The following is a 26,694-nucleotide window of genomic DNA, read 5'->3' on the forward strand; positions in this document are numbered from 1 at the left end:
AGTTTAGAGTGACATGAGGGTGAGTATTTTAAGTTTGCACTTTTGGGTGACTTGTCTCTTAATTATGGTTTCTTTATTTCAGTACTTGGCTGTTGATGGTTGTGGTTTCGGCACACAATTTCAATGTGGTTTTACCACAGAAGAACTTGAATGCGGTATCACCTCAGACGGATGGCAATGTAATGCCACAGAATTTCAACCAAAGTATGTGCATGTGTGTGTCTGTGCATATATAATGTTACACAGATACAGCTCTGGAAATGTTAGACCACTGCAAAATTTATTTTCTATGACTTACTATTTATCGGTTTGTGTTTGAGGAAAATTAAAATATTTGTTTTACTCTATAGTACTGACAATTCTCCCGAATACAAAAGCATTTACAGCATTTATTGTAGAAACTGGTAAAAAAAAAAGACTCTGTGTTCTCAGACCTCAAATAATGCCAAGAAAACCAGTTCATATTCATTTTTAAACTATACAATATAAAAAAAAGTCTTTGGGAAGATTTCAGAAATCAATATTTGGTGGAATAACTCTGTCAATCAAAGCTTTCATGCATCTTTGCATGCTCCCTACCAGCCTTTCATTGCTGTTGGGTGACTCCTGGTGCAAAAATTCAATCAGCTCTGCTTTGTTTGTGGCCATCCATCTTCCTCTTGATCACATTTCAGAGGTTTTCAATGGGCTTCAGGTCTGGAGATTGGGCTGGTCATGACAGTGTCTTGATCTGGTGGTCCACCTTGATTGACCTGTCTGTGTGGCATGGAGCATTGTCCTGCTTTAAACCCCAATCCTAAGAGTTTGGGAACATTGTCAGAGCAGAAGGAAGCAAGTTTTGTTCTAGGATAACCTTGTACGTGGCTTGATTCATGCATTCTTCACAAAGACTAATCTGCCTGATTCCAGCCATTCTGAAACTCCACCAGATCAACACCTACAAACAAAGCCGAGCAACTTGAATTTTTGTGCCATGAGTGGAATAAAGTTTCCTAACAGCAATGTGAAAGACTAGTGGCGTGCATGCCAAGATGCATGAAAGCTGTGATTTGAGAAAATCAGGGTTATTCCACCAAATGTTTATTTCTGAACTTTAAAATTTGTGTGTTAACTTGATTATGAAATTTCTTTTGCATTATTCGAGGTTTGAAAACCCCATCTTTCGTTATTTTGACCAGTTTTCATTTTCTGCAAATGCTCTAAATGAGAATTTATTTGGAATTGGGAGAAATGTTGTCGGTACTTGCAGAAAGCGAAATGCTCCTTTTACTCAAACTCATGCCTATAAATGGTAAATCCAGAGAATTTTGTAATGGGCAATTTTTTTTTTTTTTCCTTAGCTGTATCTGTAATGAGTGTTATGGGAGATCTCCCACAGTCTGTGACCGCTCTAGTATTTGTAAACTGCAAACAAAAATGTGTCTGTGGGCTGCAGCAGCTGAATGTCAATCATTTTGCACCTTTTCTATTGAGGCTTAATGCCATATTCTGATTTAGAATTTGTCAGTTGAGGGTGCCATTTCGCTACAGTTGTTTGACAATCGTGAGAACATGTTTTGGTTTCAACTGTATCTGTGTGGTATTTTGGAAAGCTAGAGTGTGGCTAAATCAACGGTTCAGTCTTGTGGAAGTTAGAACTGCTAAAACTGCTTGCAGCACCATTAAGTTTAGGGATGGGTGTACAGTTTATGTGGGACTCTAAATGACAAGTGTATTCATGACACTTACACTTGTAAGACTCTCTATTTGGATGGTTATGTCCTAATATATGACATTAAAATGACATGACTAATTGCTCCTGTCGCGTGATGTCGTGACAATGCTGATGGTGCCACTAGTGACTATTCTGAGCAGGGATGTCAAATTCAGCAGATGGTGAAGTCAATTTGTTTTGTGAAGAGCCTGCCAAGAATGGGTCACTGGCAAGACCTCTACTGTAAAAATGTCAAATATTTGCAATGCATCCCAAAAAAGCACTCAAATTAAACATGACATGTCTGTATACAAAATTCTGAGTTTACACCTTTTATTAAAATTGTATACAGCAGTGTGATTATGGGCTTTTTAATGTAATGAGTTCCATGGTTATTTTGCTTGCTTTGAATTGATTTTAAACCTTTTAATAGAGGACTTTGAATAAAACCCCACTCTTGCAGACCCCCTCTATTGTTGGAAATTTTTGAATTGTCAGAATAAACTGCTGACTTTAAATGGCTATCAATGGAGAACAATGCTTTGTGCCCTCAGAATGGTTTGTTACAGAATCTACCAGCCGGGGCTAACTGAAATGCTAATCGGCTGAATTTTAAACCCCATGGTATGTCATTTGTGACCAATCATTTGGTTTCCCTCATACTTTTTTTTTTTTTTCCCCCAGGAAGAGCCCTGAAGACAGCATGTCTGGGTAGCGTTATGAGGCTGACTGTCGATAAGTCTCTAGCTTTTGGAAGTCAGATTGAATTTGACGCCATTAGTAAGTTGCCAGCAATAGTTCTTTTGCACCTTGATTACAACCATCTTTATTTGTTTGTCTTCATTGTGGGGTTGTTTTTTTTTTTTTTTCCAGATGGCTCTCAGAATCTACCTCTAACTCCTTCCCTGGCAGTTAAATGTGGCTTCAGTGTAAACTCTGATCCCTGGGGTAACACCAATGTCTTTGCATCTGTCCTGAACTGTTTTGCAGGGAATGAGGTAATTACCTTGCTTTGGGTTCAAAATGACTTCTGTTGTCGTTCACTTCAGTAGTGCTTTATGCTTTCAGAATGATCGCGAGTTTGATATTGACATGCGTGTCCGAGTGCGTGGCATCAACAAAGCAGAGCAAGATGTCTTTGAGGTGAAAAAGTCCTGTAGCTACAACCAATGGGCCCCCCGTGAAATTCTTTGTGATCGTAATTATATGGAGGTAAAAATGTAGTGTTTGGGTTTCTATCACTTTAGTTTTCAACACACTTTTTTTTTTATTAATGTCACAAAAGCGGATGACCGTTTCTGCTAGGTTTCCGTCAACCGATTGCCCGGGGAAATTACTGCCTTGAAAACACAGCCAAAGATGCCCAAAGATCAAATGTTTGGGACCGATACGCTTTCAGAGGTACATGAATGGCATTCTTTGAATTCACTTGGTGCGTAGTGCTTGATCTAACATTCAGTCCCCACCACCTCCCAGGCCATTACCTCTAGATACAACATCTGGAGAATGGTGTTTTTCACTCCTAAACAAAAAGCCATGGTGTTGGAGGATGCGCTAAATACAGGATATGGTGTAACAACAACCAGGTCTCGGCTAGTGCTGCGAAGCGGTTTTGACATGCCTGAGACGTATGTGGAACACGTGAGTGACAAAAACATTAGGTACTCCTTTTTAATTTGACTGCACTAATGGATGTGCTACAACAGGTGAATGGAGTGCCCATGAAGTTTATTAGGGTAACAACCTACTTCAAGAAACAATGGTCCGTAACCATGTTGGATACTGTTGCTGCATGTCCAACCGGTAAGCATGACTACAACATGAGTCACTTTTTAATGCAGTATGCTTGCTTCATCTATATACTGCCTAATTTACAGGTGGACTTGTCTTTACGGATGAACTTATCACCTGGAATTTCCCACGATTTAACCCTCTAATGAGTTCTGCTGATAGCAAAATCCTTGGGATGGTCATGGGAATGGATGGAGAGCAGATTGACTCTGCACAAATGGCTGCCAAAGGCTATAGTTTGACAACCACAGACACTTTTATTGTAATGACACTACCCATTGGTGGACCAGATGGCTACTACAAGGTTTGTTTCCTAACATGGGTTTTCAACTTCTGTTCCTGGAAAGCCACATCCTGCAGAGTTTTCTCTCCAAACCTAATTAAACTTAACAGAACAAGTGGAACAAGGTGGTATAGTATTCCTTCCGGCAGATCTATAAGAGCCGGTACTAAGCCCTGCAGGATGTGCAACTTTTAAACTTTGGCCATTCAATTCCATGTCTAAGTCTTCAGCTAAAACGGTTATCCCTTGTTGCAGAGTCATATTGTAAATGGCCAGTACCACATCAGATACACCATTGAGCCAATGCTGGAGATATTGTGGAGTGAAGGTGGCTTTGACTCAACCAGATACAAAGTCCTTTTCCCCATCAAGACCCCTTTTATGCCTAGACCACCCCAAGCTGTTGACTGTAAGTGTTGTGGGTACTTTGGTGTTTTAGTAAAGGGTGTGGTTTCTGTGCCATTAGGGGCAGTGAACAATTGCAGAAACGCTACAAAGGTTTTGGCCAAGTCCCACCCCGAACTTGAAACATTGGGCAAGTCTGTGTTGCCATGCCTATCCCATTCGAGCAGCTCGCACCGTTCTCAATTCTGTGTGGTGTTGCTAGTGGTGCAAATTACACTTTGAATCCTTTATACTGGTATGCTGCTAATTCTGAATTTTCAATTCCTTTTATAGACACTAATGTAGACCAAAGGGTGTTTGATGTGCTTTTGGGTACATTCCTTCATGATGTTCAGTTGGTGAACATCACCTTTTCCACTGGAGTCCTTACTGTTGCAGAGGCCAATGCGAGGGGCTTCAATGTACAAGAGCACCGCTTCCAAAATGGCTCCAAGGCATTCAGACTTCAAGTGCCCTTTTCTGATACCGTTGTTGTCACAACTGTAAGTGTAATGAGTAACTTTTGTTTTTTGTGTTTGCTGCTTCTCATGTGGTCCCATTTCATTACAGCAATCTGGTCTGGTTGCTATGGTCTACACCCTTCCCCTTATCTTTGGTTTTATGATCCTGCCTGAATACACTCCTTTTTCTTACCCTGCATCCGTAACCGTAACCCTTCAAGATATCAGTAAGTGTTTACTGCATCAGAAAGGCATGTCATCATTGACTCCTGTCGATGTCCCAGAATTTAACCTCCCTTTTTTCCCCCCATCCAGTTCTCCCAACTTTGAGTGGAGCCTGTGATAAGGAAAGGTTCCACATCATGATTTCAAATGGAAATCTGGGCAAGAACTTTAATATAATGCTGGGCACAAGTGACCTGACTCCAGAGCGGCAAGCAGAGTATGATGTTAAGGAGAACGGCACTCACATATTGTTGGCAGTGCCTTTCCTAGCGTCTGACGTTGCATTTGAGGTGTGACTTCACTTAAGCTGTCTTGCCTTCCTGTACAATGTTGATCAATCCAGCTGTAGCTGCTAGCTGCATTTTGAGACCTGGTAGTTGGTGTCTATCATGGCTGAATTGATTGTAACTGGTTGACTAGTTACCATGTTCCAGATTTGACCACCTCCAGCTGGTATTATCTGCTGCCAGTTGGTTTGATGGTCTAGCAGATAGAAACTAGCTACCATGTTCCAAGACATGGTAACCATCATAAAATTGATTTTCCAGCGGGATGTATCATGCAGTTTAAAATGTATTTGCAGTTGATGTACCCATCATCCTTGAGGGCACGGCTTGATGTGTTACTATGGGACCCTGTCAAAAAATGGAGCCTCAGTGACTTCTCCCTGGCCTGCAACTTTCCCATGACAATGACTGGTATATTCTTGTGCACAGATCATTTTTATTTACTTGTTAATACCGATATTTCCATCTTACGGTATGCCTATATTGGCACTAATAAAGGAAATTGAGAAAAAATAAGTGTTTTGAAAAGGCTGAGTAAAAGGTAATTGTTTTTGGCCTCTTCCAGAGTGTTTCAGCAATGGCTCCATGTCCGCACTTGCAGTAAAGGTAGAATCTGTGTCCCAACTTGTCCCCAGTCAACTTACCTTGACCGATCCCTTGTGCAAACCCAAATTCAGCAACGACCGCTTTGCCTACTTCTCTTTTGATGCAAACAGTTGTGGAACCACTAGAACGGTATGCAGGTGACTCTAAAAGTTGACTTGTCACACCATAAGGTTTGGTTCAAAACATTTTAACTGTCTCCTCCCTCAGTTCTATGATGGAGTCCTGATGTATCAGAATGAAATCTCTATGGGTGATGAACGACCAGTTTCCCTGCAGGCTAAAAAAGGTGTACCCTCTAGTCCTCCCTATCAACAGTACAGGTGAGCTGAAATCCCACTTTATATTGTCTCCTAATTGTTTATTTATCCTTTTAATGTAAACCTTTTCCATCTCTTCTGTAGAGTGACTGTATCCTGCTTTTACAAGAGAAATGATACCCAGACGATTGCATTCTTCACAAAGCCGCGAGAAAGTGAACCCCTCCCTGAGACTGGTTTTGGCGAGCTGCAAGTCATACTGAGACTTGCCATGGGTATGCTGGCATGCCATTGCGTTACAAATTAAATGCACCATTAAATGTATTTGGTCCTCCCTAAAAGCTTCTGCTTATCTGGGAATGCTTGTAACCATATATTGGAGCAAGTTCTGTCTTGCAATGGGTGATTTTCAATTTATTTTCAAGGTATTCAGGTCTGGGCTTTATGCAGACCAGTCAAGTTCTTCCACACCAGACTCCATGAACCATTTTTGGACCATGTTTTGCACATTTTGTTTGAGTGGACAAGGGTCACCCTGAACTGTTGCTGTAAAGTTGAAAGCCTACAATTCTGTAGCATTTAGATTTGCCTTCAATGGAATAAACAACCCTAGCCAAATATGTTAATTGGCATGAGGCCCACTTACCTTTTTGCCACGTGGTGTTTGACATCTGCAGACACATTCGTGCTACAATAAGTAACCAGAGTATCCACATTGATCAAATCGGTTCTGAAGCCGATTCTTCTGGCTAATGCAAGTCATAAATTAAACGCATTATGCCTTTATCCTTCTGAGCGTTACTGCTGGGTGCATTTTCACATTTGATTTTGTAATTGATAGCCCCTAATAAACATGGGCAAAAAAGTAAAGTAGTTTTCCTAAAGAATGATTGCAACATACTTTGACAGTGGTACCAAGTTGTGAGATTTTAAATTATACCAATCTTTTTGGAATCACATTGTTTGGGTTTCCAGGAGTGTTGGTTCATATTTGAGTGTCAGAAGTTGGCATAATTCTGATGTCTGTATAAATTAATGGCCCACATCGTCACTGCCACTCGTTAAAATGATTTTATACATTTATAAATTGAATATTTACAAATTTATACATATGTGTCACTTGTGTTTAAGTGACTAAACCTCCAGTGTGCTGTGAAAAGTCCCTTATTTTCATCCTAACTATATAAAGCCTCAGCCAAATTTCAGCTTTTGGATTAAACCATTGATTCTCCATGTGTGAAAATGCAAACTAAACTAATTTCTCTTAGAAATTCTAGAAGTGTACGTTGTTTAGCAGCATGGCGTTTTGTGATAAATCTCTCATTTTAAATGGCATATCGGATGAAACTAAATATTCTAATCTTTTGACTCCAATGGGTTTGTGTAAACTTGATTTTGGTTTCTTATCAGACATAGCTTTGGTTCTCCAAAAGACAAACTCCTGTGGTCCGCCATGTTTTGTCACAACTTGCAGTGTTGAATGTTTAACCATTTACTGACAGCAGTCTCTTGAACTGAGATCAGTCTGTTTTAAGTGTATTTAAATTATGCGTAGTGTATAGCGAAGCCAAAATGCACAAAGTATGAGGGGGTTGCACTAGGTTAAACTGAATGGTGGTCCAGAAACTTTGACAAGTATTCTATGTGTGACGCCTTCTGTAAACTCTTTGATTTTAGTGGGTAAAGTACTGTTTTGCTCCCTTTCCCCTGAATGATTGCCTCCCAAGTGACTATTTTTAAGCTAACCATTTTTGGTTTGTTTCTTTCCCTTCTCTATACCCAGGTGGCTCTTATAGAAATTTTTACGTAGAGCAGGATTTCCCAGTTGGACGGTACCTAAGAGAACCTCTGTTCTTTGAGGTGGAGCTTCTACAGTCCACTGATCCTCAGATAGAGCTGGGCTTGGAGAACTGTTGGGCTACTCTGAAACCAGACCGGAGCACTACTCCAAGATGGGACTTGATTGTTGATGGGTAATTATTTTTTTCATCCATTAACATTTCTTAAATTTTAGTGTTGCAGCCCGCATAAGATCCACATTCAACTTTTGCCCCCTTGGAGCACATATTACTGCCACATCCTATTGATGTTCTGTAGAGCATGTGTGGGTGGACATTGTACTTTTTAAAAACTTATAAATTTTTTTTATTCTCCTTGTCTGATCTTAACAGCTGTGTGAGTCTGGCTGACAGTTATGAAACTGTCTTCCATCCTGTAACTCCTGATGGGGTTCATTTCCCATCTCACATGAAGCGTTTTGAAATCAAGATGTTTGCTTTTGTGCAGGAAAATATAATCCTCAAAGATCAGGTATGTATTTATATATATATATATATTAAAAATGTACTGTGTATAACGTTTATTATAATTTATTCCCAGATGTTTGTACACTGTGATGCTGTGCTGTGTGATATCAATCAGACTAATGGAATCTGCAAGAGACAATGTTCCTCTCCCATTCCTTTAAAAACTGCAAAGAAAGGTATACACCCTCCCACCCACTTTAGTATTTGTAGTATATGCACTCTTAAATTCCCAATACAAGGATTTTTTTTTTTTCTTTCTAAATTGGTTAACCTCAATTTAATCTTTAGAACTCATTTACTTGCAATTGTCAGTGACCATGGTGCAATTTATATTATAATGGAAAAAATATTACAGTTTGCTCTAGCTAAAATTACTTCTGGTTTATGATTTATTAATGGAAAGTGTAATCGGGCCCTCGTTCACACCAGTATCTATATTTGGCTTTACAGCCTTCATTTTCTGCCTAGTATCTATTGGTGTTTCCTTCAGGGGGGGGAAAAAAAAAACATTTTGGTTATTTCTCTCCCATGACTAGTACGAAGAGACGCTGAAAACGACCAATTCCAGAGAGCACAGCTGTCATCAGGAAAAATAGTATTCTCAAGCTCTTAGTTCATTTTGGTTCTCAATCTTAATAAAGTCACATTGAAAGCCTTGGTATGTTCCTGTGTTATTCCTGTTCTGCATAACCTTTGACACGAGCACTTCACTTTTCCTTTTTAAAGTAGATATGAAAAGGTATACCAAACTTGAAGATTCTAGACAAGCTCAGGCTCTAACTTCACACAATGGCAAGAAGATTTAACAGGATTCCTAACATGGAATAAAACATGATTTTCTGTAGTTTCATCAAACTGGATTGAATGTTTTACAGCCTAATAAATGGCACCAATTACAATTCATAACCATTGCTCTATTCTCAATGTACACTTGGCCTTGTTGGAATTTGTGTAGCTAATCTACAGCATTTTCTGGTTGTAATGCTTGTTAAAGTATGCTCTGGGTGCCAGACATTTTGACTGTTTACTTTGTGTGAATTACTAGGTTCTTAACAGGTTAAAGTCTGTTTTTGACCATGCACTGGTATTTTAGTGATTTGAAAAGGCCAAGAGGAAGATGTTAGTTCATATTTGGGAGGGATTTATTGGGAGTCTAATTCTCACTCAACACAACACATTGATTTTGATGTTTTCATGAATCTATATTTGAAGTTCTTGAGTTGTAACTATACAACATTTATTGACTGAGAAGGGTGTGAGGGGCTCATGAAGGGAATAAAGGTGACTAGAAAATGGATTGCTTAAGGAAGTAATTAGTCAAAAGCAGCCTAAAACACTTCACTAAATGCATCCTCCCTTCTCATCAGACATGCCTCGAACAATTGCCTGAAATCTATGTACGCATGTTTGTGTCTTGGTTAAATGTAAAGTGTAGTATAATGAAAATTTTGAATCAAAGAATGGCAAATATCCATTGAATTCTGGGTGATTGAGTGGTGTTGGAATTTGACTATGATTGCATTTGCAAGGAATTTTGTTCCTTAAAGTTTACTGCCATATTTCACACATGGAGGGGAATTTGCAGCAATAAATATCTTTGGGTTTGCATTGGAGCACAAATTCAGTAAGTTAAACATTATTTAAAAAATATGTAACCAATGAACCTGTTTATTTATATAAATGCTGTCCTTTCTGTTTTCAAGAGGAAAAACCCTAGACAAATGTCTAGACAAATGTCGATCCTGTGACATTAAGGAAAATGTCCATCTGTAATCCCTGTGACTAGAAAGATATATTCAAGGTGTCAATGCTTTGTCTATCAAAGATGACAATCAGTGTGTTAATGGCTGATCATTAGCTGCTGCAGTTGCATCAAAAGATTAGGATTTATGTTTGATGTTTCCAGATGGCTATATTTGTGAATAGGTCAAGTTAATCATTGTGGCCTTGGATCTGATCAGTTTAAAATGTCCAAGGAAGTGGATGTACTAAAACAAGATGATCACCGCAATGGGGATTAAGGCAGATTATACATGAGTATTGGCAAATGCTCTGCCAAAAGCCATTTGCGTGTGTTCTATAGTTTGGTTTGTCAGCCATACAAGACTAACTAACTGGGGCCAATAATTTTTTTTTTGGACATTTTTAATTACACAATGGACCATTTTCTTAACTCCAACCCAAGAATCTACCAATAGTCTTTTAGTAGGAGACACTAATGTATGAAAATCGTAACGATAATACATTTTGGGAAGACAATGTAATTTAAAACAAGATCAAAATGTCAACCCTTATTTTAACAATAGTTGGGGCAATACACTGTATCAGATAATCATTGTGTTAATACTTTTACTGAATGGCTTTCATCCTTATGTTGTACTAATTGTTGTAGCTTTCAGGAATCATGTACTTCTTGCAGGAATGTTTTTGGTTCAATACAAGTTAAGCTCAATCATCATTTGAGGCAATGTTGATTGCCACAATTATTTTGACCTGTCCCTCTTTTAAAAAAGCAAATAATTTAAGTTAGTGAAGTACTTACAATGGAAGTGAATGGGGCAGTTTTTGGATGGTTTAAAGGCAGAGATGTGAAGCTTATAGTTGTACCAAAGCACTTAAATTCCATTTAAACATGTATTTCAGCTGTAAAGTGTTTAAATTGTCGTCTTTACAGTCCATTTAGGGTTTGTTTACATCGTCATGGTAATGAAGTTGTAAAATTAACTTTACACAAAAGTTTAGTAAGTGATTTTATGCCATTTTAGTGTTAAAACGCATTGTCTTGTGGCTGCACTTTTGAAACAGTGAGTATTTTAATGTTTACAGATTGGCCCCATTCACTTCCATTAAGTTTCTCACTGTAACCCATATTTTCTTTTTTTGAAGGAGAGGCAAGTCAATTTATTTTTGTGGTGGTAATGTGCCACACATGCTATTGATTTGAGCTAAACTTGTATTACACTTGGAAAATTCCTTTAAAGCAACAGAGACTCATCCTAACACCAGGTGTAAATGGGGTCAAGATGAACCTCCATTATAAAATGGTTTGTTTGAAAATGTTTACATTAAGTACATATCAACTGCCATTTTAAAACCATTCTTCAACTAGACACTGTAGTGAAATAATGTTCATTACACATGTTAAAGATTCAATATTTCAATTTGGTCAATATACACATTTTGGTGTTACAATTGCCTCCAGTCTCACAGCCATGATAAGGCTGCTACCAACCAGCAGATTTAATCATTTAAACAAACACTGCACTAACATGTAGGGCCTACATAATTAATAGAAAGACACTACATCAAATGGCATTTTGCATACTGTAGTTTGGACTATCTTGTTTGATCAGCCTGTCCTAAGATGAACCAAAAAGTATTGTCACCAGGTGATGGTTATTAATTCATACAACAGAATACACTGGGCCACATATGTGTAAGAGGAACCTATAAGGAAATTACACGTGTGCCATATTTAACAGCAAACCAATGCCGAAAAGTACCATTTAAAAAAAAAAAATGTAATTGCTTAAAAACAGTCTGGAGGAAGTGGGATCCTTTATGTGCAAGGCCGCAGTGATCTGACTGAAGGTGTTCTCCAGAATGCAAGGAAAACATCTCGTCCCAACAATACACGTACATGTTTTTTCAAGTCATGTGTATTCGGGTGGAGATCCCATTAAACGCACACACACGAACCTCTTACAGATGTAAATGGCTCGCGAATGCCAAAAATTCACACCCTGCGCCCTACCTGAGAGATCTGCGCCCGTCGACCTCCGTACAGCTCCAGTGCCAGCCAGTGCAAATTGACACCTCCACTCACTTTGATCAAAGGCTGAGAGGCTGATATATAATGCATTTCTAAGGGAAGTCAACTCATTCGTGGTTCAACACCAGTAGGAGTCACAATATGGCAGTCGTGCATGGAAACATGGGAACTGGACACTTTCAGATGTTTTCTACAGATTTGGAAAGAAGGACTAACATGCAAACAACAGGTTGGTGAAGGGATTGTTTTATTGGTTATGCATTTGACAGTTGCATATTATTTTAAACGGTAAAGTCACGGCTATTTTTACTCTCTTTTCTCAGATTATGGCGCAAATTTTGTCAGTGACGCACAACCAGTGACCTCCAGGGCGGACAGCATGGCCTTGTTTACGCACCGCAGAAAGCGCACCAACTTTACACAACAGCAGATAGACGTCCTCGAAAAAGTTTACTTGGACACCAAATACCCTGATATTTACTTAAGAGAGAAACTTGAAGAACTGACAGGCTTACCAGAGTCAAGAATTCAGGTGAGAATTCATTTGTTTACACGTTTCACTTCCGACGACTTGAGTAACCCTGTGATAAAATGTAAGGGGTGGCCAGGGCTAGTTGTAACACATTTAATCCAGGTATTATTTGTATTTATGAAACTAATAGCACCTTTCCTTAAAGGGTTTAGTACAGCCAAAAAATGAAAATTCTCTCACCCTCATGCCATCTAAGATGTGTATGACTTTTTTCTTCAGAACACAAAGACTTTTAGAAGAATAACTTTGCTCTCTTGGTCCATACAATGCAAGTGAATGGTGATCAGGCCTTTGAAGCTCCAAAGAGCAGATAAAGTCAGCAGAAACATAATCCATCAGACTCCAGTGGTTTAATCAATGTCTTCTGAAGTGATCCAGTTGGGTTTGGGTGGGAACAAACCAAAATATATCTTGACAGCAGTCTCCTGATTTCATGATATCAAGCTCAATTACACTAGCGCTCTGCACATGCGTCAAGCACTAGGAAGTGTAATTGAGCTTGATCTCATGATCTTGCCTAGAGACTGCAATGGCAAGATGTACAATGGAAAAGGAGGTATAATTTTGGTCTGTTCTCACCCAAAACCAACTGGGCCACTTAAGAAGACATTGATGAAACCACTGGAGTCTGATGGATTATGTTTCTGCTGACTTTATCTCCTTTTTGGAGCTTAAAAGATTTGGTCACCATTCACTTGCATTGTATGGACAAACAGAGCTGAGATGTTCTTCTAAAAATCTGGGTTTCAGTGAGGCCCTTACAATGAAAGCATATGGGCCAATCTGTAAACGTTAAATACTCAGTTTCCAAAGAATAGCCAGAAGACACAAACAGTATGCGTGTTAACATGATTTTTTTGGTGTAAAGTTATAGCCAATTTTACAACTTCGTTGCCATGATGCTTTAATGTCAACAAATGCTAAAATTACTGTAAAAATGGCAATTTAAACAATATTACAGCTCAAATAATGCATGAGTTTTAACTAAATAATTAAGGTAAGTGCTTTTATAAAATGATTAGCTTCATATTTCGTCCTTTTAAACCCTCCAAAAATTGGTCCCAAAAATCACGTCCATTGTAAGTGCCTCACTGTAACCTCCATTTTTGCTTTTTTTTAAAAAAAAAAAGAAAAGGTGGAACAAGTATTTTTTTTCTTTTTAGTAATCAATATTATGCCACAAATGCATTGATCTTAACTTAATTTTGTGATTGTAGTTGAGGCTGAAGGGTGTTGTTAGGCACGACGTGACTATTCACAACATAGCACAGCCTCTCATACCTTTTATTGTCTAAATATTTAGTGACTATTTTACCATTGTGGAACTTTTTGCTTCCCTGATAGCACACGTACATCACCCAGACATCTATTTGATGTGTATGTTTATGTCTGGAAGATGTTTTTACATTGTATGCTCACCTGCAATACGTTTATAAGACGTTTCTAATTTTATAGTTTTGAAATTGGTGTTTGAAACAAATTTTGAAAACCAAGAGTATTTATGCAGTTGGACTTATTTTGATGTGTTTGCCTTACTGTTGAGATACAGCACTTGTGACAACTAGCCCCAGTCTACCCTAATACTGGAGATGTCCCTGCTGAGACAACAGCTAAAACCAGCCTAACCTGGTTTAAGCCTGAAATAAAAATGTCCAAAAACCACGCTAAAACCAGCCAACTGACCAGGCTTGGCTTAGCTGTTTTTTCTGAAGGGGTTGGAGATATCAGACTTATATTGCATCAGGTTCTCAAATGAATGTGTTCATCTTCTATGCAGGTGTGGTTCCAGAACCGAAGAGCCAAGTCACGGCGCCAGGTGGGCATCCCCATTCCAGCTAAAAACAATGGAAATATTCTGACCTCCAATACTCTCATTATGAACCAGTTTACGACCCATCAGAACCACACCAGCCTGGAGACGCAAAGAACGCCCCAGTTTGACACAAGGGACAACTTCAGTCAACATCTGACCAGCTCTGACAACAACGGCTGCAACAAGAAAGTTGACCTGTACGACCCAACCACGATTCCTTGCATGTTCAGCACAACTGAGGAGAACCAGGTCAAAATGGATCACCTGAGCGTTGTTGTTCCATGCAATTACACACAGCAGTATCCAATGGTGCAAGGACAGTTTACGGCCACATGCCATACAAAATCGACAATTAAACCGTTTTTGGTGGAGTATGACAATTTCCCGCCGAACAGGACGATCGGGCCAGAGATGAAGGTCGTCATTCCACCTCTACCATCACAGAATAACTTCATGATGTCATCGTCATCCCCCAAACATGTTGCCTGTTCTGTCCAAAGCATGCCAGTTAAGGTCCAGCTGGTGAAATTTGGCACTTTCCCTCCTATTAAGGCAAATGAAGCTGTAGAGTTTTCAGATTCTGACTCCGACTGGGAAAAAGAGGCCATGTCTGGTTTTAATGGCTTTATTTAGCCATTTTATTATAACTGGCACACTCATTGACACTCTTTGTACAGACTTTATCTGTAAACCAAAACTTTTGAAATCATATTTATTGTATATTTCAGATATAGTTTATAATGTCAGTGGGATTCTCACAAAATATGTCTCATCTTGATTGTGGTTAAAGGAGACATGAATAACATTCTATGTCTATAATAAAGATGTCTATTAAACCTCAAAATACAAACTCAGAGCCTTTTATGCATAATAGAAATCAACAATTTATTTACAAATGTTTTGTATCATGCATACACCTACAAGTAAAAAACAAAGCTAATGAATTTAAAAACACACCAGTGGGGCAATATAATTTAAGGACAAGACAAACTGTTTTAGTGGGCACAGCTGCCTATTTCAGGACTTGTAAGAACAGATTGGCTGCTTTACAAAAATACCTACATCTGCAAGTCCAAAAATGTCCACATTACCCTATATATATATGACAGATTTTTTTGATATATTTTGAGTGAACTGTACAATTATCTACAATGTACATATTTAAAACAGACAGAGCAGGTTTAAAATGGAACAGTGACTCCTCTCCTGGGAAACTCAAAGTTAAAGGGATAGTTCACCCCCTTTTCCAAACCTGTATGTCTTTGTTTGTTCTGTGTAACACAAGTTGTGGGCAGAATGTTCGCTTTAGTCATCATTGACTTCTATTGTGTTCCACAAAAGAGAATGTCATACGGTTTAGGAACATGAAGGTGAGCAAATTACATTTTCATTTGGGGGGTAATATCCCTTTAAAATACAAAGTTCAGAGAGAAGGAATAAAATGTAATGCAAAACATTGTTTTAAACAAACAAATAGAAACTGCACCGATGAGGAGTGTCATTTGGCATTCACCCCAATTGGAAACCAGCAATAAAAATAAGGGAACCTTAAATATATTAAGATGAGTGTGAGCAACAACTGAAATGACACAATTGTCTTCAGAAAACAAACTTTTTTTTGCCTCACTTTTCTGTATCACACATGCAGTTGAACATTTTCACCCAAGACAATTTAGTGCCTTTAGGCATGGACTTTTAACTAGTACAGTTATTGAACACACATTCTGACCTCGTATAACATGTCAAACAGAACAAACAAGACGAACAAACATAGTGGGCAGGAAGAGGTAAGCTGCTGTGTTTGATATTGGACTCCGGGGTGGTGAGTATTTTTTTTATTTCAGTCACGTTCTGTTGGTGTTGTTGGCAGAAAAGGCATGGAGGTTTCCCAGCTGGCTTAGCCCACTCTGTATGTGTGCAACATGGATCTCCACATTGTCCTGAAAACAGCTAGAGAAGACAGATGATTACTTTTATAGGTGAGAAGGCAAAATTAACAAATTGACCCTTTGTTAAGCTCCACCCAGCTTGGATACATTTGCTGGCTAAGACCAGCTTTACGGAACGTCTCAGGAATGAACTAGGGGTTTTCCGAAAATATAATAATTTTCAGTAAACTGTTCTCAGATTGTTAAAAATGTAATGACTATTGTTCTTATGTTGGCTGGAATGAAGTGCGCCATTGCAAAGCATTCTGTATTTGTGTTTTTTCTTTAACCTTAAATGCATGTCTGTTTTGCCGAACTATGACATACCTTGGTTCTTTAGCGATCCGTCACTTATATCGATCACAAATATGCAAATATCTACAAAAAGGTCTAAGCAAAATTTGGTGTTTTATTTTACATATCAAAGAGATGACACAAATTATTTTAACGAAAGAATTCTCTGTTTCTCTGGCAATTCTCTGTTGACCACTCTCATCAACAAGGCATTTCTATCTGCAAAACTGCTGCTGACTGGATGTTTTTGGCACCATTCGGAGTAAATTCTAGAGACTGTTGTGTGAGAAAATCTCAGGAGATCAGCAGTTACAGAAATACTCAAACCAGCCCGTCTGACACCAACAATCATCCATGCAATGATCTAATCAGCCAATCGTGTGGCATCAGTGCAGTGCCTAAAATCAAGCAGATACGGTTCAGGAGCTTCAGTTAATGTTCATATCAACCATCAGAATAAGGAAAAAATTTGATTTAGACCATGTTGGTTGCCAGATATGCTGGTTTGAAAATCTCAGGAGGTCAGCAGTTATGGAAATACTCACACACAACAGTCTCTAGAATTGACTCAGAATGGTGCCAAAAATAAAAAACATCCAGTGAGCGGCAGTTCTGCGGACGGAAACGCCTTGATGATGTCAACAGAGAATGGCCAGACTGGTTCGAACTGACAAAGTCTACAGTAGTAGTCGCAGACAACCACTCTGTACAATTGTGGTGAGAAAAGTTGCATCTCAGACTGCTATTTTGAGATGCGGGTTGGTGCCGTTTTGGTGGCATGAGGGGGACCTACACAATATTAGGCAGGTGGTTTTAATGTTGTAGCTGATCGGTGTATCTCAGGTCACTAAAGACCCAATTAAACAATTAGAAACAATTTTTTTTTGCAATTTCTGTATTAGTTTATTTTTACACTTCATAAGAGAAAAAAAGAAGAATGCTCAATTGGGGCACAACTCCAAAAAAATGGATAAGGTAAAGGTGGTGGAATGAGGTCCCGGGTCACTAAAGACCTGAAGTATGCATTTAAAGGTTAAAGAAATCAAGGCAAATGTTTATCAGTTAAATGAAAGAGAAACACCTCACGGTAATGGTAATAAGAACCATGTTTCATTTAAGTTTCTACTATCTCTAATTTTGTTAAAATTACCTTGGAGTTCTTGCTTATTTTATACATAATTATTTGGCAATGATGGCCAAGATGAAGGGTGTGTCTCAATCAGCTCCCTAGTTCAGTAGTCAAGGCACTAATCAGGAAGCCATTTCTCAAATCACAAAATCGATCCAGTGCACTGAAACAGTCGCTCCCACATAATGCACCTTAAAATCCAGGGAGCATCGTTGCTCACAATGTTCTCTAACCAGAAACGTTATCCCATCTTCTGAAGTGTTTTAAGTTGTTGGACGATGAGCACAAGTGTAAAACTGAGCTGAATGCCTTTTTTCTCGTTAAAAGAAATGTGGTTTTTAATATATTTCATCCAATATGACCAGGAAGAGAAAACAATCTTTTGAATATTAGAATTGTTAGAAAGTTAAAAACACTCCTTTATATTTGTATTACTTTGTCATTTATAACAACACTGTACGTTTGAATATTTACAACGAAAATGCACAACAATGTTACAGCAATGTTGTTGATTAATACCAGCTGTGTTTTAATTTGCAAGCTTGTTATCGTTTCGCAGGTAACTGAGTCAGAAATGTCTCAATGTTCACGATATACCGATTCAATACATAGGAAGCAGATTGAGATGCAACAATAGTTTAGTCATGTAATCAGCATGGAAACAAACTGAATGTATAATTCTACTTACAACTATCCAAACACACAGGACTTGCATGAGAAAATGGCAGACGTTTTTATGACAGCAGACAGCAACGACAGTTGTTAAAATAGGATTTTCAGTAACGTTTAAGAAGATGCTTAGCAAAGGGTCAATAAGATCTTTAAAAAATGGAAATAAATAAAATATTTTAATTGAAAAAAACATGGGAGTTCAATAGCAAAAAGATTAAATAGAGGTAAACTGATGTATTACCTGACGTTAGAGTCATCTATCGAACTCTTTATGTCATTAAGAGAGTCTGTCAGTGATTTGAATTCAAATGAATTCAAGTCACCCCCTTCGGCCAAACACTGTACCAAATAAGAACGAAAAATATGATGTTAAATCTATGAAGTACAAGGCGAGCAACTTAGTTGAGCAGTAAAAGGAGTAGAACATGTAAAATAACACTTTTTGTTGTTAGATTATGTTGTTAAGCAGTAAATTGTTTCCGGTTTAGTCTTGTACCCTGATCTGCAGCAGGAGAGCTGTGAGACGGGAGACAAGCTGGGTGAGGCCAGGGCTTTGGACACGCTGTTCTCCATCATGCATTGCGTTAGTTTGCCGCACAACGTCCTGCGACTCTTCTTCACAGCGCCTTCGCAGCTCGCTGGGCTGATCTGCAGGCTGCATGCCCTGATCTGGGGCCAGCTGTACAAAGATCATCATGGAAGATTGAAGAGACAGCAAATTTGTTGCATAAACAGCACGAGTATTTTTGAGTGAAACTATGCCTTAAAAGGCAATAAAATTAAGACATGTTGTTCCAAACCCGAATTTCTTTCTTCCTGGAACACAAAAGGAGATATTAGGCAGAATGTTAGCCTCAGTCACCATTCACTTTCATTGAATGAAAAAAATGAACATGAATGGTGATGAATCAGCTTTTGCATTCCATGAAAGACAAAGTTAAAAGGTTTTTTTTAGATTTAGAAGAATTAGAATTTTTGTGTGAACGTTGTGGAAATAGCACACATACTTCATAGCAAAACTGCTGGACTTCATGCAGGACTTTGTTGAGGTCTTTATTAAGCTGTTCCAGATCTAGCACTGTCGTGGCATATCTCTTCTGCAAGTCCAGACCGATTGGCATGGAATAAGACTTCTGCAGAGGAACAATATATACACTTTCATGTCTGATTGGTGAATGACTGACTAAAAAGAGTGAGCCATTTTGAAAAAGCCATCTTACCAATTTTTCAGCTTCTGTATTCATCTCTTTCAAATGTTTTATATGTTCTTTTTTAATCATGAGGATTTTGGACAGGCGTGTCTGTTGGGTAGGATACAACAAAACATCAATAAATATCCTTTGAAAACATAATTTCAGGTATAAAGAAACAAGTCTTACCACTTGTACAAGAAATTTGACAGGAAATCCACCCAGTGTCTCTCCATCAGTTCCTGTCAGTTTGGTTTTCCAAGGGGACTGACTAAACAGAGGATCACTGTCCTGAGGACAGAGCAAATGGATGATATGATTATTTTTCTTTTATATTGTGATTGAACATGTATCTGTAATTTATGGAACACAACTTTGACAGTCTTTCGCTACCATTAAGATGGACTGTGTCGAGCCAGGATAAGACCCACGCGGTGGGGTCAGAAAGCTCTGGAAACGAGGTGGGCGCTGTTTCTGAGCAAAAGCAGATATGGGCATTGTCTCGTGAGGTTCGTTACTCTGGAGAGAAAGCATTGGAGAGATTTAGCGCCTGGACATTGAAATAAAAAAAAGCCATGGTAAGATTACTACTAGACAAAATAATACTAAAACATTAATTTGCAGTGCAAGAGGCCAGAATCAGTCTTACAAGCACTTCATAGTCAGGAACTGTATGTGTGCCGAGCCCATTTCTGTCAAATGTGACGCGATACGTTGCTGCACTGGTATCGACTGCATCAATCTGTCCAGTAAACAGGCCATCATGGACACCCCTAAGACGAGCTGAATTTGAAAGCAAAAGAAGAAATTGTTATTATCTCTCTTTTTTTTTTTTTTTTAAATAAGAATGTAATTTTTCTTTTGACAGAGAGGTAATATTTTATATTTTTATATCTTCTGTTTATACAATGAGTATGTAATATTATTGTTGGAAAGTGCAAACCTTAAAGACCCCATGAAATCAAAATTAAATTCTGCTGCTTTGAGTCCATATCGATTAGCTTCACGGGGACTTGAAATCGGCATGAAATCAAATTGACCCTATAGTTTATTAATGCATGTTACTGGTCTTATTGTGAAGGATTCATCCATCCATATTTGATATTTTATAAAAAGCAATGTTGACCTTGTAATATTTTTTGTTATTATAATTTTTTTATTGATTCCATTCATAAGGCAAATGACAAAACATAACATAAAATATGGAATCAATTATATACATTAAATGTTCAATAAGCTTTTTCACACCGAACTACATCACAACACTGAAGTCATTGCAACTTCCAATTTACACCACCTTAATATCTTTGAATCAACAAATCTGAAGACTACTGCACTTTACACATCAGCTCTATCTTGTCTTGTCAGATAACACCAGGCAGCAGTCATGTATTATCAGATCCTTACCTGTAACTTTAGTCCCAATGACCAAGGGCAAAGGAATCTCATCTGGCAGGTCTTTGCATTGAGACATATCTGTGATTTTCCTCTGCTGCAGGAGACGCATCTTCTGCCTCTTCTGTTTCAGAGCCATTCGTTCTTCAGCAAAGAAAGCTGAGGAGCATCTGATAAACAAAATAACCAAGATCACTTTTAATTACACAATAATATCCATGATATATGTAATATAACACTGCCATTAGATGTAAACTAAATGCATACACATTATATTGAAAAAAATATAATTATTTACAGTACGTTGTGTGGAACGTAATTATTGTACAAGGTCAAAAAGTGGGTCAGTGAACCTGCGAGGTTTGCCCATAAGTCTTCTGATTGTTCCCCATTCCACTCTGGTCAACTTCCTTGTCTTTAGATTAGGAAAAGACTCCTTAAGACACAGGCAGAAGTCATTGTCTCCTTCAAATAAAGGCCTAAGTAGTATGGAAAAAGAAAACTGTCTAAAAAGACATTTTACACAAAGGCTGCATTTTACATGTGTTATTTATAGGATGGACACTTCTCTCACTTTGCAATTACTCAAAACGAACCCAATGCACACTGCCTGCAAATATAAAATCTGCAGAACATACCTGTCAATATTTGAATAGAACCATTCATAGATGCACCATTTGTGCGCCTTGGGCAGTTTGAGCAGATTTCTTAGTCTCAGTCCAATTTTCTGTGAAGCCTTTTTATCTGGTGTTGTGATGTTTCCGAGTTTCTGCAATAGCAAAAAGCAAACATTTGTATTCAGATTTCATGAAAACCATTGGTTGGTGCTGGGCTTTCCTCCTGGATGTCTGTCTCACCTGAGGCACAGTGGTGACCCTCTGGCTCCTCCTGGGAGATCTCGAGGAGAGCGGCCGCTCCTCATCCTCACATGACAGCCGACTCCTCTTTGAGCTCCTTGTCGGCTGATGGATAAAGTAAAAAGGAGACCTTTAGGTAGGGTTTAGGAAACACATTAGTAAGCAAAACGTCTGCTCTTATCAGCTCTGTAAAATGTTCCTGTGACCTTTTACAGTGGTAAAGCAAAACTGGGACTGCAGCAACAGTACAAGGAAGTATAAGGCATCACAAAGGACTTCGTCAACTTACCGTTTCCATAGAAACGTAGCTGCTCCTTCCTCTGGTGGTCTGAGATTTTGTTAAATTGTTCTTCTCATTTAGAGTATTAGACAAACTTCCTTCTGTAGAAGACAAAATACAAAAACAGCGCTGACCAACATTCAAAAAACATTGTAATACATTATAGACTAAATACCACACATTTCTATAATTTAAATTCCCAGTATCTTTTTTATTATTATTAAATGTAATAACGCATTTAACAATGCATTTTGTTTTACCATAAGAAACATTAAATTGACCAACCTCTTAGACTTACAAGGGCTTTAGCTGAAGAGCCTGAATACAAAAGAGAACATTGGACAACTTAGATATTTATTCAAAACATAAAATTTACATTGGCATCAAATGGTTACAAGCTCAACATAAAATAATAAACATGACATGAGGTCCATAAGGATGTTTGATGCAGTTCACAAAGCATAAACTCCCAAAACTCATTCAAAGGTCAATAATGGGGTTCACTATTGGGCTATAAGTTCAAATTTTACTCGTACTATGATTTACAACACTATTGAATGTGTAAAATAAAAGATGCAAATATTCCTATTCCATGAATTCTGTCAAACAGGATTTCCCCTCACTAATTGGTTATTTTACATGCTCCATTAATCAGTGTTCTCACCCATTTTGACCAATACATTTCCATGATTTTTCCAGCTGTCCTATCCGGGTTTGAAGAAACACATGTTAATAAATGGAAGAACAGTCGAAAGAAAAAATGTTGATGCACATGTTCCAATGTTCAGTGGTGCTCTGTCGCCCATGAGCGCAACACGTTTCAGTCATCTGAAAACAGTTTGCAAGAATAGTGTCGTCTATTAGAACACTGCAAATGATCTCATACCATCTCAGGAGGTGCTCTGAGTTTAGTTCGCTTGATTTTCACAAAGCATATCTGTGGCTAGTGGGCAAAAAAGGAAACTTCATACCCTGCATGTGTATGTCAGATATCAATCTTTGTAATTTATAGACCTTTTTCACAGTAGGATGATCTTCAAGTTTTGACAGGAATGACAATGAGGGGTAGACTTAATCGCTTTAATGGGTTTTACCTACTGTTTTTTTTTTAAGCCTTTTGGATCACTCCGCTTACGGAACATTAAAAGAAAACATCTTTTCAAAAAATGTCAGTAGACAAAAAAAAAATCCAGATAAATGTTGTGGAAAAATAGATGTGATCTAGGAGGTTTATACAGCTTTTTACAGTGCATGCCATTGAAGAGAATAAGTCTATCCCTCACAGCCTCATTTTCTTTCATGTCAAAAATCAAAGATGGTGCTACTGTGATTAAGGTCTATAGCTTTATAGACTACCTTAAAAAATGCCTGAGATTCAAATGCTACACACTAGTGAAATATTCTAAGATCCATAACTAGACAATTATATACATTAATTACAGAACAGCATAACTCGAAAAAAAAATAGTATTTATACATTTTTATATATATCTAGAATGTTAAAGATTATATTAATTTAGATTATTTTTCCAGTCTTAGATTATATTTTTTAAAAGTGCCTGGGTCATTCTCAAAAAATTTTGTCTTTGACTTACAAAATATTGAAATGTTCGATTAAGTTCCATTTTTGCCCATACAATCTGAGGGTCATTTTTTTTAAACAACTTGACATTATTTTAATCTTCATAAAAGTACAACTTGACTTACGTTTTATTTTTTGTTTTTTAATTTTGTTTCACAAATGGTAAAAATGGTTGTGTAACACCAGTGACAACAGTAGAGAATAGGCCTTTCAAGATTACTAAATAACCATCAGATTGCGTTTATTTGAGATAAACGTGATTTGAGATAACATGATTATTGTGAACATTAAACTCTTGATCACATTTTACAGTCCAAATAAGGGAATGAACGGCACGTTTGAGTGTCTCATTCAATTGAAGTCCAACCGTTTCTATGTGCCGCACCTTGGAGTGCAGCTCCAGAAGAGCACGCAAAGATAAACCACTTCTGAACCAGGCTTGAAGCGCCGTGATGCACGCAGCATCTGCAGAGGTTTGCGCCCAACTCCCGGGAAAATATAAACAAGGATTTTAGTAAACACAAAGTGCTGCAATTTCACTTTAATTGAACTTAAATTTAATTTTAAGTGTATTTGTCATTGTGGGTTCATACACGCAGTGTTAATGACATGCAGTGACACGGAGAAGCCATGTGTCACTCCAGAGATGACAGAATGAAGAAACACAGAATCTCAAAGGTCTTTTTTAATGTGAAATAAGGGCTTGTGGGTTTAATCAGGGAGCCTTAAAATAGAATGTGAAAGTGAAGAACTTTGAACAGAAATATTTTACTATTGCATACTTATTTAATATAATAGCCATTCAGGTTGGCTGGATTCCAACAACAACAACAACAACAACAACAACAACAACAACAACAACAGTGTAAAGCAAAATGGAACAAGACTAAAGTTGACCACAAAGAGAGACAGATATTTTATGACTTTTGAAATATTTTGATATTTTCAATATTATTTTTATACATAATCTTTTTTTATAAATTCAGGTTTTTAAAGGAAATCATGTAAATGTTAAATATGAATAAATTAATTAAATGTGCTATAAGAGATTTTTTTTAATGGAAAGGTATGCAAAACATTTTCCTACTCTCTGAGAGATATTACTGAAATAAGTGTTGTAAGATATCTCTGTGACAGCACTACACTCTGATCTTGGACACTTTTTGTATTTGCTGTTTACAATGACGCTTTCAACCGGTCAGTCATTTTGTACTTTCTCATCGTCTTGCAGTTGAAGCGAATTGAGACATACAGACATTTTTAAGCCATGTAGTTCATAACAGTTGTGAGTTGAGGGAACTATTTTGATGCTGTTTTTTTTTTTTTTTTTTTTTAAACAAGCGTTTCTGCACGATGTTGGTCTACATAAAGCTCGTTTGGTATCTTTGGAGTGCAGGGGTTTGGAAAGAGGGTGCATGGCTAATCCAACGGCTCAGTCTCATGGAACTAGAACAACTAAAATTGCTTACAGTACTATTAAGATTAATGAAGTACACATACATCCATGACAAAAGTGTGACAATTTGTATGATAATTAACCGTCATAATTGTGAAAGCCCTAAAATGGACAATTAATCATCATAATCATGAGAGCCCCAAACAATACAATTATTCCTCACAATTGCAATTATGTTTTTTACAATTATTCATCATGTCAAATTTCATTGTGACACCCTATAGCAATGACACATTTTCTTAAAAGATGAATGTTCTAAGATGGTGTAATAGCATCACATAAAATATACATCAAAAATCAATAAATCATAAAATCTTTCAATAAAAATATTTTACATGAACAGTAAACAATATAACACAATGACATTTAAATGAACCATGTGAAAAAAGTTATAGTTAAAACATAAATTAAAGGAATATTTCAGGCTCAATAGAAGTAAAGCTCAATCGCCAGCACTTTTGGCATAATGTTGATTACCAAAAAAATTGGACACGTACCTCTTTAAAAAAAGAATAAAAGCAAAAATCTGGGTTCCAGTGAGGAACTTAAAGGGAAGACAAAGGGGCCAATCCATAATCATTACAATATTCACTGTTTAAAAAGTATTTCCACAAAATGTAAACAATGTGTGTTCACATGATTTTAGAATGATATAATCACTTACTAACCTTTTCTGTGTACATTTATATTCAGTTTTACAACTTTGTTGCCATGACGACGTAATGCTGCAAACACTACTACGACCATAAAAAATATGATTCAAACAATTGAATATAAAATTGGCCCCATTCACTTCCATTGCAAGTGCCGCATTGTAACCTACATTTTTTTTTATTTTTTTAGAGAAGCCGAAACAAATTGTGGTAATCAACATTATCACAAATGCTTTCGACTGAGCTTAAATGGTGTTGAACCAGGAATATTCCTCAAATAACTTTTTTAATATCACTATATGAGCAGCCTATTGTTCCTCTGAACTTTGACCTTGGGAGTTATACAAACTTACACAAGTTAACACATTGACAACACAAATGACATCAAATCCATTTATCTTCACTTGTGCAGCATAAAGTCACTGATGTTGTAAACTTTTTTACAAAATCACCATGTTTGTCAACAGGGCATCATACAGCCTAAATACATTGTACCTTTAAAAGACATATTACTGAACCTTTACGTTGTTCTTAAGATCACTATCCAGTGTGAGCCACCCAGAGATCACAAATAATCTCTTTGTAACCATAAACTGATTATACTTCAAACTAAATTACAACGTGTCAATTTATCACTGGTCTAATTCGTACACATATTGCAAATATTAACAGTAAAGAAATCACAACAAAAACACCTGAACAGTACATGTGAATAATTCCACCCTCATAAACCCCAATGCAATCAAAACAAAGCATGTATCGATGACAGAGGAATAAAGAATCCACTAAGAATTTTTAAGAGGAACCACAAAATTCTACCACCGGCCTTTTATCATATGGAGAGTGTT

General features: G+C 37.5%; 4 protein-coding genes across 5 annotated transcripts in view; 2 read left to right on the top strand and 2 right to left on the bottom strand.

Moving 5' to 3' along the window:
* Positions 1-168: 168 nt before the first annotated feature.
* On the top strand, positions 169-8,945 carry LOC127622214 (uncharacterized). Of its 2 annotated transcripts, XM_052096227.1 has the most exons (20): positions 169-204; positions 2,378-2,473; positions 2,567-2,691; positions 2,762-2,905; positions 2,999-3,094; positions 3,170-3,334; positions 3,400-3,496; positions 3,571-3,788; positions 4,023-4,176; positions 4,446-4,654; positions 4,722-4,839; positions 4,928-5,127; positions 5,421-5,535; positions 5,690-5,859; positions 5,938-6,050; positions 6,132-6,262; positions 7,771-7,960; positions 8,159-8,297; positions 8,367-8,469; positions 8,830-8,945. In XM_052096227.1, exons 1-20 carry the CDS (start codon positions 183-185, stop codon positions 8,904-8,906), a joined length of 2,682 nt encoding a protein of 893 aa, XP_051952187.1. In that variant the 5' UTR covers positions 169-182; the 3' UTR covers positions 8,907-8,945. The 2 variants fall into 2 exon arrangements, with proteins under 2 accessions (XP_051952187.1, XP_051952186.1); XM_052096226.1 differs by lacking the exon at positions 169-204 and having other exon boundaries at positions 2,243-2,473.
* Positions 8,946-12,206: 3,261 nt separating this feature from the next.
* Positions 12,207-15,043, top strand: LOC127621563 (homeobox protein Mix.1-like). Its single transcript, XM_052095219.1, has 3 exons — positions 12,207-12,294; positions 12,389-12,597; positions 14,375-15,043. The coding sequence occupies exons 1-3, from the start codon at positions 12,207-12,209 to the stop codon at positions 15,041-15,043; spliced, it is 966 nt and encodes a 321-aa protein (XP_051951179.1).
* A 121-nt stretch (positions 15,044-15,164) lies between these two features.
* LOC127622212 (protein lin-9 homolog) lies at positions 15,165-22,658 on the bottom strand. The gene is made up of 14 exons (XM_052096224.1): positions 22,441-22,658; positions 22,165-22,256; positions 21,876-21,980; positions 21,657-21,787; positions 21,372-21,497; positions 21,031-21,188; positions 20,273-20,406; positions 20,017-20,142; positions 19,813-19,914; positions 19,654-19,734; positions 19,441-19,566; positions 18,930-19,112; positions 18,675-18,772; positions 15,165-16,360 (listed from the first exon to the last, which is right to left on the bottom strand). Exons 2-14 carry the CDS (start codon positions 22,171-22,173, stop codon positions 16,255-16,257), a joined length of 1,485 nt encoding a protein of 494 aa, XP_051952184.1. The 5' UTR covers positions 22,174-22,256; positions 22,441-22,658; the 3' UTR covers positions 15,165-16,254.
* Positions 22,450-26,694, bottom strand: part of LOC127622435 (protein EFR3 homolog B-like) — a 37,155-nt gene continuing 32,910 nt past the window's right edge. Inside the window, exon 9 of the mRNA XM_052096543.1 lies at positions 22,450-22,473. Within this exon, the coding sequence (XP_051952503.1) occupies positions 22,450-22,473 (24 nt within the window). The remainder of the gene's footprint in view (positions 22,474-26,694) is intronic.

The sequence above is a fragment of the Xyrauchen texanus genome, chromosome 28, assembly GCF_025860055.1.
Source record: "Xyrauchen texanus isolate HMW12.3.18 chromosome 28, RBS_HiC_50CHRs, whole genome shotgun sequence".
Classification (NCBI taxonomy): Eukaryota; Metazoa; Chordata; class Actinopteri; order Cypriniformes; family Catostomidae; genus Xyrauchen; species Xyrauchen texanus.